The 13,888-nt window shown below is 50.9% G+C and overlaps 1 protein-coding gene across 6 annotated transcripts in view; it reads left to right on the top strand.

Moving 5' to 3' along the window:
- TACC2 (transforming acidic coiled-coil containing protein 2) overlaps positions 1-13,888 on the top strand; it is a 204,190-nt gene that overhangs the window by 177,282 nt on the left and 13,020 nt on the right. For 3 of the 6 annotated variants that reach the window (XM_032882158.1, XM_032882157.1, XM_032882159.1), the window contains 5 exons: positions 701-762; positions 1,856-1,971; positions 3,170-3,341; positions 12,021-12,164; positions 12,640-12,716. In XM_032882158.1, the coding sequence (XP_032738049.1) occupies positions 701-762; positions 1,856-1,971; positions 3,170-3,341; positions 12,021-12,164; positions 12,640-12,716 (571 nt within the window). Of the gene's footprint in view, positions 1-700; positions 763-1,855; positions 1,972-3,169; positions 3,342-4,571; positions 4,713-5,586; positions 5,677-12,020; positions 12,165-12,639; positions 12,717-13,888 lie in introns of all 6 variants that reach the window. The other 3 variants (XM_032882160.1, XM_032882161.1, XM_032882162.1) reach the window with 2 other exon arrangements.

Here is a 13,888-nt window from a genome sequence, read left to right as displayed (position 1 = left end):
CCTCGTGGAATCCTCCCCTCCCCCCCCGATCCCCCGCTTGGGGACCCAAGGGACCGAGGGCTTCTAGTCTCCAGTGAGAGTTTTTCAAGCTTCCCTTCCAGCCTCTGGTCTCCAGTCTGTTTGAAATAGGTCATTTCTCCACCTAACTGGACTTGCATAGTCTTTGCATCTGGAAATCTGGTTGGGACCAGCCCTGTGGGCGCTGGCAGGGTTCTGGGAAATGTTCCAGGGGACTTGCGAAGCTTCTCTTAACAAGCAACATTGTAGGAACAATGTATGCTCTTCCCTTGCCTTGGAGCATGGCGGGGGCTGCATTCTCAGAGAGGGACCGCGGAGGGGCCCGTTCTAAATGCTGTAGCGATGTGGGAACATTCTCCATGTCGTACGTGGACTCAGAATAGACTGTTTGAAAACTCAGTGCATGGCGCCCAGATCTGCCCCAGCTCAGACTTCCGCTGCTCACACCTAACTCCCTTGGACTGTCTCGGGCGCCCAAATGTCAGGAGTCCCTTCGCTGCAAGAGGCTGACGAGTGGTCTGAAAAGGGCTGAGCGGAGCCTCCCCTTCCAGGCAACTCAGAAACCTCGAGAGTTAGTGGATAAGCTCAGAGTTGAGAGTCTGGTTCCAGATCCCACCCTGCCTGGCCCAGACCTTTCCTCCCCGCCCCCCAGTCTCTAACTCTCCTTTTGTTTCTTTTGCAGAGTTGGATTACAGAAACTCCTATGAAATTGAATATATGGAGAAGATTGGCTCCTCCTTACCTGTAAGTCCTGCCTCAGGCCAGCAGCGGACTGGCTTTTCTTCCCTGTCTTATGAAAACGCAGACGCTGGCCTCCTCCTGAGCTCGGGTCCCAAATCCAGGGGGGGTCCTCTGTGCCCGCAGTGTCCTGGGTGCACAGTAAGGGTGAACTGGGACCACGGGGGGTTGGAGGTTTATATTTGTTTCGCTCCACGTGGCATTTTCAGGGAGCAAATGAGAATGCAGTTAGGCTTCCTTCATCATTATTTCCCTAGGTTAAGGAAGAACTAGTCGGAGATTTTCTTAAAAAGGTGCAGCCCTGGGTTGGTGGTTTTTAAGGTGTACGATTATCTGTTTTCTTCAAATTAATTGCTTTATGTAACTGAAGAGTGGCTTTTCTGGCAAGACGTCCCCCCATCCCCGACCTCCACTTGCCATCCCTTTCTCATTTAAGTGGCTGTGATGGGTGGCAGACCCCGGGTTTACTCTCTGCTGCCTCTAGGGTGCTTGGCTCCTAGCAGGACCTCCTGCGTCGTGCTGTTGTCCAGTGATGCCGTCAGAGGCCCGGAGGCACCAGAAGGGCTTGCTGTGACATTAGTGGCCTGGACATATGACTTGTATCTTTGTCTTTCTTTGCATCATTTGTAGATGCTGGGCTTGCGGCTCCTGACCCTTGGTCGGCAGAACATGGTGGAGCTGCTCTCCACACTGGGCCACCGTGCTCGTCCCCTCACCCCTCCGTCTGCCCGTCCCAGGCTGGGGTCTTGCCTATCCCTGTATTTATCCCCAGTGGCCCCATGGTTGGCCATCCAGAAGGGGTAGCCAGGAAATGCTGGCGGACAGTGTGCAGCACCCCAACACCATTGCGATCCCTCTCCCCTCGACACTGTTCCCGGCAGCACACACTTCCTCTTCCCTCCACCTTCCTCTTCCCTCCCCTTTCCCTCTCCTCTCCCCTGGCCGCACTGGCTTGCTGCTCCCTTCTGGGTGGCTTGAGAAGAACAAAGGCTTTTCCCCGAAGAGTTATTTGTTCTGTAGAAGAGAACTCCGGTTTTTATCTCTCTGGTGTGTTCAGGCCACCTGCGGCCGAGCTGACCTGTGCCTTTGATCCCTGCAGCAGGACGATGATGCCCCGAAGAAGCAGGCCCTGTACCTTATGTTTGACACGTCTCAGGAGAGCCCGGTCAAGTCTCCCTCCGTCCGGACATCGGAGTCCCCAACGCCATGTTCAGGGTATGACTTCCAGGAGGAGAGTGTTTCGAGTCAGGCCATCCGTCCCCAAGCCTCTGAGCCCCATGGTACTGCTTATCCTGGCATGGTTTCATTTGCGTGGATGAATTCACGCAGCCCACTTCCGGGACTCTGAGTGTCCCCACGGACACACAACGTGGGTGAGGGTGTTATCGGCTGCCCTTTGTCCTGTAAACAGCTGAATGCATGAGCCCCTCCCATCACCGCCCCCCAGCGCACCTACACTATGGTCTTGTGACTTGAGCCATGGGAAGGCAGCGTGCCACAGCATTCAGACCCGCAGTCCTACTCCCACCCCTTACTAGCTGTGTGACCTGATGCAGGTTCCCTGACCCCCTGTGCTGCCATCTCCTCGTGGGTAAAAGGGGGTAGTCATAAAACCGATCCTGTAGAAATTTTATGAGGATTAAATGAGGCTCTCCATGTTCTAGGCAGCCCCCACAACTGTGCCGTTCGGCTGGGGGTGCCTGCTTTCCGAAGCCACCGAGAAGATGAAACAGATGCTATAAGGAAAGCGCAATGCCAGGGAGACGTTCGCTGTTAACGTGGCTGTGAATCAGCACTGGTTAGGGCCCTGTTCTGAGCCGGTGGTGCTGGGTGGGTGCGGGTGAGGTACCGCTCTGGGGCTGGGACCCTCCCATCCCTTTACCTGCACCATTCTCTAGCAGAAGTGAAGGCACTTGCTTTGACTTCCCAGACACACTTCTGAATCCACTGAGGGTATTGAGAAAGATGGTGGTGATGTTGTCGCAGCAATAGTCATGGTGACGGGGACCGTGTCAGGTGCTTCATATGTGGGCAGTGTCTCCCTTGACCTTCACCCAGCGAGGTCTCCTGTGCTACAGAAAAGGAAACTGAGATGCAGTACACAGTCACTTCCCCCAGTGTGTGCCGCCAAGGGACGGACAGTCTGCCTAACTCTGGCTTGTGCCTTTAGCTAGGAGTAATTGTGCTCCTGACCGGCCCTTGTCTGCAGGCCCTGAGATGGGGCTGGGTCACGCTCTCCCTCAGGTTGTCCAATCGACAGGCTCCCTGACTACCCAGCACCCTCCCCAGTTTCCCTCTGGGAACGCAGCTGTGGAAGCGTGGGATGCCTTGGGAGGGTGGTTGAGTCCGGACTCAATCCTGGTCAGTTTCAGTGGGATTTCCAATGAGACAAAGATGCTCTTTGCTTCCTCAGGTCAAGTTTTGAGGAAACCGAAGCCCTTGTAAACGCAGGGGCAAAGATCCAGCATCCTGTCCCACGAGGAATGGCACCCAACCAAGAGCCACACTTGCAGGTGCCAGAGAAATCCTCCCAGAAGGAGCTGGAGGCCATGACCTTGGGCACTGCTTCAGACGCAATTGAAATTGTAAGTGGGGTCGGAGGGACCGGAGATCACTGCGGGTGAGGCCTGGGCCAGCTGGGTCCCATCACCAAGGGGATGGCACCTGGCACCTGGTGTGGGGCCCCACCCAACCCCCAGACCACAGAAGCCAGCCTCAGAGACCCCACGCCCTAGCCGTGAGAGAAAAGCTCTTCATTCTCTGTGGTTTTGTAGTTCTTACCTCACTGCTTTATTTGCCGTCAGGGTTCTTGATTTGCCACTTTAGTCCCTTGGGGCTGGACTCTTGCTTTGGAACGAACATCAGTTTGTACCTGCTTCTCCATACTCTAGGTCAAGGGCAGAGAATGATAGAGCAGGGGACATTCATTTAGGGACCACTTGGTTCTCCTGGGCCTTGGTGATGGAAATCCCTCCTGTTTGTAGACCTCTTTGTATATCCCTCCCCTCCCAACCCTTCTGGAGTCTTGCAGAGCCAACAGACTCCCTGAATATCTAAAACGGGCCATCCTTCTAGGTGAATTTTTATTTTTCTCCCTTTTACCTCCTCCCCAAGAGGCTTTGAAGCTGTTGACTTAGTTACTTTTAGTGTTACTTTTGTTGTTCTGTATTAGTTGACCATTTGTCTCATGCTTCAGATATTTATTGAGCACCTACTGTGTGGCAGTTAGATGCTGGAAAAATATTAGTAAGCAAGAAGAAAGTAGATAGGACTCAGTCTCTCAAAAAGACACTATGGAAGGACTCAAGCATGATTCAACTTCTACAAAGTTGGCTTCTGACTTTGGAGTCTTCCCAATAGACCCAGAGACAATTTTTCATTGGAAATTGTCTTTCTATTATTTAGAAAATGACCTTTACCAAAACCTTTGACACATACTTGTAGGTGTTTTCTTGATGAGTTATGTTATGTTTGGAAAACCCATCAACTTCCTTGTCTCCCCCACCAAGACTTTCAAATAATTAAGTAAATGTTAACTTCCATCCCACTGGTTCGTTAGGGAGTGAGGGTGACGTGGGGGGTGAGTGTGCAGCTAAGGCTTGGGGGATGGGAGGGCGGGAGCCCGTCAATCTCAAGATGCCATCACCAGCAGGTGGGAATTAGTCCAGATGAGAAGGAAAGTAGTGTCACCTAACTAATGCTCTCTTTAACGTTAAGTCAGAAATGTACAGCAAATGGGTGCATGGTCCTTGCTTGGAATCGATGTCACTCTGTGTCTCCTCTATTTTTCCTCTGTGTCCTCTTCTGGCCTTCAGACAGCTCCTGAGGGCTCCTTTGCCTCTGCTGACGCCCTCCTCAGCAGGCTAGCTCATCCAGCCTCTCTCTGTGGTGCGCTTGACTATCTGGAACCCGACTTAGCAGAAAAGAACCCCCCAGTATTTGCCCAGAAACTTCAGGTTTGTAGCCCACGTGTGACCTTTTGGGGAGTTTGTGAAAACCTCAGTAGAGAATGAACTCCAAGCCCCAAATGCAGTGAGACAGGATCTAACGAGGGATTGCTGGAAATGCTCCAGATGAAATCTCTTCTACCTCAAAGACTGATGTGTGATGGCTGTTCTTGATCCAAGACGCCAAAATGATATAAATTGTGTGATTACAGATGGGACAAACGATTTGTATTCCAAATGGGAAATTGGACCCAAAGAGTCGTTTCTCAGTTTTGATAGCCCCCAAAGCAGTGTCTGTGATTTATTCACAGAACCAAGGGTATTAGATCACCAGTGAGCCAAGCTGTTTGTATAAAAGGGAGGGGAGGCTATCTCAGACTCCCATTGAGATAACATCTGGACTCAGTCTCACATCTGGAACCAAAACAATTAGCTACTCTGTGCCTTAAACCTGACAACTTAATTTGATACCCTCTAGACTAAGAACTTCAGAGCAAACATGGAGGGATGGTTAACAGTCGTTTGAGAATGTGAAACCATTTGTGGAAACTGTTGACCATCTTGACGTAAAACAAACAAAAAGGAAAGAAATCCAGTGAAACAGTGCAGTCAAAATTTTGATCCCATTTTAAAAATCATCTCATATTTGAACACACGATCCTTCCCAACAGACATTCTGAAGGGCAATTAAAAAAAAAATTAAACACTTGTTTCATGATCTGCTGAGGTGTTAATTGTGCAAGAAAGCCAGAGCGTGTGTTTTTCCTGAGTACCTGTCATGACACATTCACGTGGCACATTCATTTCTTGGATGTGGGACACATTGACGTCTTGTCTTGATGCATTTCCCCTGCGATTTGCTCACCCCCCGCCCCTCGGACAGGAGGAGTTAGAGTTTGCTGTCATGCGGATAGAAGCTCTGAAGCTAGCCAGGCAGATTGCCCTGGCTTCCCGTAGCCGCCAGGACACCAAGGTACGGGTTTGCTGCTGCTGTGCACGGCCTCTTGAGGATGTGGTGTGGTCCAGAGGTTTCTTTGCTAACCGTTGGCCAAGCAGGCAATGCCGGTGTTCTACAAAGCCGTCTAATTTTTCTAAAAAGCTAAAAGCGTAACTCTTGCTTAAGTAGACGCTGAGCCCATGTCTAAGATATGCTTAACTCGGTAATGAAGGAACCAGCAGGGCGGCGAAGCAGGTCGAGTGGAGGAAAATGGGGGAACCCAGTGTAGAGTCAGGGGAACAAAGAAGGCCAGAATCTTAACTGTGACCTTACTGCAAGGTTTGCTATAAAACCGGTTAATACTGGCTAAACAAGACAGTGCAATATACCCTTGGAGGTTTTTTTGTTTGTTTGTGTTCTGCGAAAATCATTTGCTTCTCCACTGAACAGAAATCATTTGCAGCCTTCCTGTTTTCTACAAGTTAGTATCTAACCGTACGGAGACGGAGCGCTAATCAATACTAAAGAGAGAAACCGAGACCTTCCTGAGACCTCAGACGGCCCCTTAGGCCAGAGTCAGTAGAATTAGAGCAAGGCAACCCTTTCCTCTAAACGGCAGATGGTGCATATTTTAGGCTTCGTGGGCCATCTGGTCTCTGCCATGGCTGCTCCGTTCTACAGTCACAGCTCAAAAGGCACCACAGACAATGTGTAGATGAACGGGGTGGCGACGTTCCAGTCAAACCCTCTTTACCAAAGAGGGCGTTGGGCCATTTGGCCCGCACACCATCGTTGGCCAAGCCCTGCTCTAGAGTGAGATACTGACAGAGCATGCAGAAATTTCTTTGCCTGGCTTCCAAGTTTGGAGTAATTTTTCTTAACAATTTGAACGAGTTGCTGAAGGCGTGCAAAACTGTGGTCCTCTGAGGTTCAGGCCACTTCCTTCCCACCTGATGCCGTACCTTGCTGGGTAGCCTGGCGTGCTCTGTGGCCTTAACCGTGTTGGTGAACCTCTCTGGGCCTCCGTTTTTCCAGCTGTGAGATGAGGCTACTAACCGTGCATTTGCAGATTGCTGTAAGGGCTGCAAATGATGTGTGGAAAACAGGCACCGTGCCGGGCACACAGTAGGTGTGCAGTAAATGACAGCTGCTCTTGGTAACTGACCTTCACTTTTGCCTCTGTTGTCTGATTGGACACTCATAGCATCTCTGCCGTAGGAGGGGTCCAGGACCCATTTTATGGGGAAGTGGAGTCATGGAATGGGGTCCAAGGCCCAGCAGTGATTCACTGACCCAGTGGGAACAGTTTTCAGATAGGAGCCCCTTGCCTGTCTCATCTCAAGGAACAGCTCACTTGGTCCAAGATCAGGAGCTTATGGGCTGCTCCTGCCCTCAAGGCCTCCCACATGTGGTTCCCCTGGGAACTGTCCACAAGGTGGGGCGCTCCCTCTCAGAGACATCTCTCAGTGAAAGAAGGTAGTCCCGCTGTGGGTGTCCAGACTGGGAATACTGGGACCCAGCACAGGGACAAGAACGTTCATACACATTGCTGGCATTCCCGTTCTCGTTGTAAGCCCTTGAGGTTGGGTTTAGTTTCCATGAGTAAGATTTTTAGAAAGCATCAAACAGTGAGGAATCGTTCCCCCATTAGATTTATTTCTTGATATCTTAGGGGGAGTGGCTTAAGGACAGAACGTATGGCTTGAGGTCTGACCTCTGTAACTACAGTATATTTCTGTCCAGAGGGTTGAGACAGGATTGAGCATGTTCTAGTAAGAGTTCAGATGGAGCGAGGAATGTTCTGGAGTGCCTGGTGCCCCCCTGCCTCCTTCCTTTGGGGACGCATCAGAGATGACGGTCGGCAAATACTGGCCGGCCATTGACTTCTGTCAACGACAGCCTGTTCTCCGACCCTCTTTCCTGCTTTTGATGTAGAAAATAGTGTCACGTGAATCCACTTCGTGTAGGTTGGAGGGACGGGCCCTAGCTACCTCCTTATGTATCTCAGAAGGATCTGCTAAAAGAAATGCTGGTGGGGGTGAGCTGTCTGGGAGTGTGGGGAGCCTTTGTCTCGGCCACGGTAGCTGGTATCACGTTTCAGGTTCCTGTGGTTTCTTGCTCACGTAGACGCTTGATTGCCCCTCGCTGCCTCAGAAATCGCTGATGGAGAGAAACAGCAGCTGTGTATCCAATTTGCTCTTTTTTCTGCCCATAAATTTCGGCTGCAGGTGACATAGCCCAGTCTTTTTGGCAGCGTGGTCTCAGACTGTTGCTAACACAAAAATGAAATCACTTGGAATGAAAAGGAATCACTCAGAGGGCTCAAAGCGGCATGAAATGTGGCGGTGGCGACTCCTTGTCGCTCTCATGGGCCGCTTCCCTGTAGACCGGAAGCCGGCGGAGCTGACCTTGAGCTGACCTTCCGAGGACCCAGGGGGGTTTCCTGTCGCGTTAGTCAGAAAATGTCAGAGAAGAGGAAAGCTCCGTGGGGCTGGAGTGTTGGGCTGGAGCGCGTCTGGCTCAAGTGAATTCGGATTCACTTGCATTCCCGGGGTTCATCGGACCGGGGTGGCCGGCTGTGGTACAGCAGCCCCGAGTGTGACCAGGATGGATAGAAGGGCAGTGTCCCGACTGTGTGGCTTTGTGAGGGGCACAAGGCGTGTGGGGGATGGATTTCGTTCAGATATATGACAGATACTGGTGGCGATCCCTAAAGCCACTGACCTTTCCGGAGGAGGGGACCCAAATATAAAGAACGAGGGATGTGTGTGGGTCCTGTAGGAACCACGGTCATACAGACGGCAAACTGCCGGACCGGAGGAAGTCCCAGAAGCGGGCCCCTCCGGGAGGGGAAGGGTGCTAATCTTTCTCCTCCAGGAGTCCTGGCCCATAAAGGCAGACCTGGATTTTCCAGGAACAGGGAAGGAGTTAGGTCTGGGACAACCTGAACTGGTGACTGGCCTGATAGCAGGGCTCCTTCTCTAGTGCTGTGTCCAGAAACCACCCAGCACCCCCGGTGTTTCACGACGGGATGCCTAAAAGCTGCAGGACGTCTGGAGAGCAGGGACAGAGGCGCGCCCCCTGGGTTTCAGAAACTGTTTGCCAGTTTGGGGAATTGGTGGTCAGGCCGAGCCTGTGTTGAGGATCGAGGCCAGGTCTTGACTCAGTGGGAAGAAGTGGCCAGTCTGTGGCTGGTGGTGCCTCCTGTGGGTGTGACTGGGGCACATACCGAGTGTCCTCTTGTTCGTCATCCTGAGCTGCTGTCCAATTTGGATGCGGCAGCTCCCCAGGGAGAGGGCCCTCACCTGCCCCAGCTTCTGTCATGTAGCCTGGACGCCCCCTGCTCCACCCAAGGGCCCAGCCTGGCCCACTCTCCATGACTCGGCCCAGCTTGCCGTGGTCTCCTGGCCTGATCTAGAATCCTGGTCCACACTGCGTACACACCTGTCATGGTCACCGTGGGCCAGCCCACTCCCAGAGACTGGAACCCCGCCTTGGTTCCAGGGTCAGCTTCCCCTGAGGCCTAGCGACAGGGAACCGGCCACGAGGAGGGCGTTAGCCTGTGTGAGTGGCAGGACTGCAAGGCCAGAAGGGCCCCAGGCAGGCGGTCTGCAGGTCTGAGGGTGACGGCACCCTGGGGTCCCCGCAGGGGCCCAGATGCGAGTGAATGGATTGCAGGGCTGGAAGTGGGTTCCAGAAGCTCATGCTCTTTCTGAGTGGTGGCTATTTCACGTTTTAATTTGTGATTCTCTTGGCTTTTGGGCTCCCCTAGGGCAGCCAGTGGAGTATTATGCTAGAGAAACAGAGCTTAATCTAAGCCTGATGTTAACATATCAGCGAGAAACAAGCCTATCTCCCTTAGAAATGATTCTTGGTTGTCAGAGAAAACCAGGGTGTGTGCCTTGATTTTCATTAACACGCAGATATTCCAGGCAGTAATTCAAATGGATTCTGAAGTCATCTGTTCCTTTATTGAAAACACCAGGTGGCGCGGGTGAAAGGTGGTCCTGAGTCACTGTATGTGGTGGTTAATCATTGTGTTTACTTAGAAAGCTCACTAATGCATTTAGTTTTCATTCCCTTCCTTGTTGTACAAAGGACTTAGGCAGCTTGAAGATCATCAGTTCCTGCCCTGGTCGGATTTCATTTCTGCCCAGCGTGATGAAGTCAGGTTTACTCCATTTCCCCTCGCCCTTCAGAGCCGGCTTGTTTGGAGTCAGAATTGAATCTCATTCTGGGATACCTTTTGGCCATATCCCTTAAATCCTCCATTTTTTTTCATTTTCCAAAGGCCCACGATGTGCTAGGTGGTGGTTGGTGTTCTTTCCATTTTGATATTTTATTCTAATTTTTTTCAAAGGACACATCATTTTACTTAAAAAGTGACATGAACAGTTTTTTTTCCAGAATCTTGTGTTTATGAATTTCCTCCATAAATACAAGTAGAGTCTTATTGTCTGGGTGTAACTTCTTTTTTCCTTCTTTTTTTTCTTTTTTAACATTTAGTTAGTTATTTGAGAGAGACAGTGGGAGCGGGGGTGGGAGCAGAGGGGGAGGGAAAGAGCCTCCCAAGCCGACCCCCTGCTGAGCACAGAACCTGAGGAGGGTAGGGCTTGATCTCATAATCCTGAGGTCCTGACCTGAGTGGAAAATAAGACCTCTGGGTATAATTTTCTGTTTACTTCCTGAAAAGTTTCCCATATGACAAGTAGAGGCCTGAAAACATTTCAAACAGCAGAGATGAACCCAGGCACAAGGGAGCCTCTGCAGCTATGGTCTGAGGGCGTGCTTTCTTCTGAGGTCAGCCTGCCTGCCCTTGGGCCTTGGTCAAATGTCCTATAATGGAGGCTTCTTTAGGACCTGGGGATGGAAAGATCATGGCATCTCGTTGGACAGGAGAGCGTATCTCCAGGGTCTGGGAGAACGGGGGTGCTGTACGCTCCCTCCCCTCCCTGACTGGAGTAATCATTAGGGTCCTCCTGCGCAGGGAGCCCAAATACGGAAGCCCCCCGCCCCCCGAGCCAGGGAAATCCAGGCCCCTTTTTAGGACAGCCCAAAACCACGTCATTCACTGTGCATGTGTACAACTAACTGGGCCTAACCTGTCATCTCCAGTCCTATCCATTAAATTTCTGCTTGAGTTTTCTAAGTTGTTTCAAGTTCATTTTCTCTGTAATTAGGGGGAGCCTGCCTGTTCTTGCAATGATAGAGTACCTTCAGGGGCGCCCCCTCCCCCCTCATTGTTGGGTCTTTAATCGCCTCTGCTTCCACTTCCGGTCCTCACGGTTCTTGCTCCAGACCTCTCTCCTCCACCTGTTGCTGTGTTCGCCGCTCACGTCTCTTCCACTGTCGCTGGGAGCTGCAGTCACACTCTGACTGGCAGACCGCCAGGCCTCCACACCGAACTGGACTCTAGTAGTTTACCCTGGCATCCATGCTGGCCACCAGGAGGTTACTGCATAGGACTGAGAGTGTGCTAGGCTGGGAGTGTCTTGCGGTCTTCGATCACCGGCCCCCCTCTGTGCTGGTCGATGATGCTCCTAACATGGCCTTCCAGGTGTGCTGGAGATGGCTTGAGCTTGCTGTGCAATGGGAGGGAGAGTAACCGCGGTCCTCTCCTCCCTCCCAAGAGGCTCGTGGCTGCCCTGGACAGTCACACCAGTGTCGGGTGGGTGGGGAATCCCACCGGTTGTTGAGGGTCTCACCGGCAAATGTGGATACTGTCATTGACCCAGATTTCAGTGTTGCCGTTGTCACAGCAGACTTAAGGCAACATAGCTGCAAAGTAACTCTTCCCTTGAGGCATCCAGAAACTAGCTTTTGAAGGTGATGCTGGTTGATCAGTATGGTGGGCCTTAAGCTCTGTGCCAGGATATCCTTTCAGAGGGAGCTCAACCCATGTCCCCCACATACCCCCCACACTGAAATGCGGACAGTCTTACAAAAATGATCAGATCTGCAGTTCTTCAAAACTAGGCAAATGTAGATGAGAGTTCAGCATTGCTCACCATCAGGCTTTTATTTTGCAAGTGGGGCCTGCTGGAAAATGGCCTTGGTTCTTAAGCTTTGTGCCTGAATGCCTCTGCGGGTGATAAATGGCAGCGATAAGCAGGCAGCAGACATGCTTGACTCCCAGTGTGGGGAGCTGGGGAGGCCCCTGCCATCAGCTCCTTTGTCTGCCCGTGCAGGTGCCAAATGATCGATTTCCATAGATTGGATCTGGCCTTTCCCCACTCATCAGTCCAAGCATTTTCTCATACTTTGGATGTTCTTTGTTTCAAAACCATACAACTGACCCATTCACGAGGGGATGAATGCAAATCCTCTTTGTCATAGGAGGGATATTAATTTTTTTTTTTTAATTAAAAACCATTCCACAGAGAGAAGCTGCTCACCCAACAGATGTCTCCATCTCCAAAACAGCCTTGTACTCCCGCATCGGGACCAGTGAGGTGGAGAAGCCCGCAGGCCTTCTGTTCCAGCAGCCCGACCTGGACTCCGCACTCCGGATTGCTCGAGCGGAGGTACTGTGCCACGGGTATGGCTCGGGGGAGGCTGGCTTTGGTTGCCCTGGGAAAGCTCTGGTTTCTGCCACATGTAAATAAATATATATATATATATGTCTGTATGCATGTATGTATGTACCCACAGTCCACAAGGCCAGCATCTGTGGACACAGTCTTTCTCCTGCAACCACTGTGGGCAGAGGCGTCTTTAGCAAACCGTCTTTGATCTTCCTAGACACCATTGTTTAACGAGCCTCTGTGGTCTTGTTTGATCTATAACAGAAAGCACATGCCTGTAGCTGCTCCCCGGTGGGGCATTGTGTGAGTCTGATATCTGGTTGATTTCTGTCTCATGCTCCGGGAAATTCTCTCAATACAATTATTGTTTGGTGTAGGAAGTTTTAGTTCAATGTCTCTTTATCTTGGGTCTGTGAATTGCTCAGATCTGAATTCACACCTCTGGGGCTCACCTCTCTCTTCTCCCTGATGCCAGATCATAACCAAGGAGAGAGAAGTCTCAGAGTGGAAGGACAAATACGAAGAAAGCAGGCGGGAAGTGATGGAAATGAGGTCAGTCGCGATGCTTCCTGGTACCTGGGGATTGCTTACCTGTGGTCTCCTAAGAGCTGGTGCGGTCTACGAACAGTGTCTTCCCAAGACTTACCTGTTCTTCTTCGAAAGACAAGGTTTACATTGATTGTGGAAGTCTTTTTAGTAATGTTATTGTTATTAAAATATTATGCACCTGAGCTAAATACTGCAAAACAAATACAACGAAAACCAGATCTCTTTCCCACTCAGCCTCCAATTCCATCCCCCTCAGGTAGCTGTTGTCCACTCGTGCTGGGGTATCCTTCCAAGACTTTTCCATTTCTGATTGCAGATGTGTGAATGTTTCCCTATACAGACTCCTTTGTTTTCTTCCAAGGGGGAAATGTAATTATTCTACGCTCTTTTTAACTCAGCAAATTTTTTTTTTTTAAAGATTTATTTATTTATGTGAGAGAGAGGGAGCACAGTTGGGAGGGGCCAAGGAAGAGGGAGAGAGACTCTCCAGCAGACTTCTTGCTGAGCTTGGAGCCCCATGTGGGGCTCGATCTCATGACTCTGAGATCACCACCTGAGCAGAAACCAAGAGTCAGAAGTTCACCCGAGCTTCTACTTAGAAGACTGTGAATTTGGGGCGCCTGGGTGGCTCAGTGGGTTAAAGCCTCTGCCTTAGGCTCAGGTCATGATCCCAGGGTCCTGGATCGAGCCCTGCATTGGGCTCTCTGCTTAGCAGGGAGCCTGCTTCCTCCTCTTTCCTCTCTGCCTGCCTCTCTGCCTACTTGTGATCTTTGTCTATCAAATAAATAAATAAAATCTTTAAAAAAGAAGAAGAAGAAGAAGAAGAAGAAGAAGAAGACTGTGAATTTGAATCTACTTTTCTGATTCTCAAACCAAAACTCTTTACACAGTGCCCAGAGGCCTTGCTCCCTCCTTGTCCCATCTGATGCACTTTTTGGCCCTTTATTTTCCTTCATGATTCATCATTATCTTAGAGGCTAAAAAACCATCTCTGGAGCTAGAACTTACTCTTGGGGTGTAATCTTAAAAACTGTATTGCAAGGGTTTTTAAAGAAACCCGGCGCAAACCTTTGCTCTCGCCATCCCGGGTTCTGGCTGTTGCTGCCACCAAGTCTGAGATTGGCTGCTGGGGGCGCAGCTCATTTTTTGCCCCCGCTGCCTTTCTTCAGCACAGG

This window comes from Lontra canadensis, unplaced genomic scaffold (assembly GCF_010015895.1).
Source record: "Lontra canadensis isolate GAN:19392208 unplaced genomic scaffold, GSC_riverotter_1.0 scaffold79, whole genome shotgun sequence".
Lineage (NCBI taxonomy): Eukaryota > Metazoa > Chordata > Mammalia > Carnivora > Mustelidae > Lontra > Lontra canadensis.
Note: the sequence above shows the minus strand (reverse complement) of the source record. Positions and strands in the feature narration are given on the sequence as shown.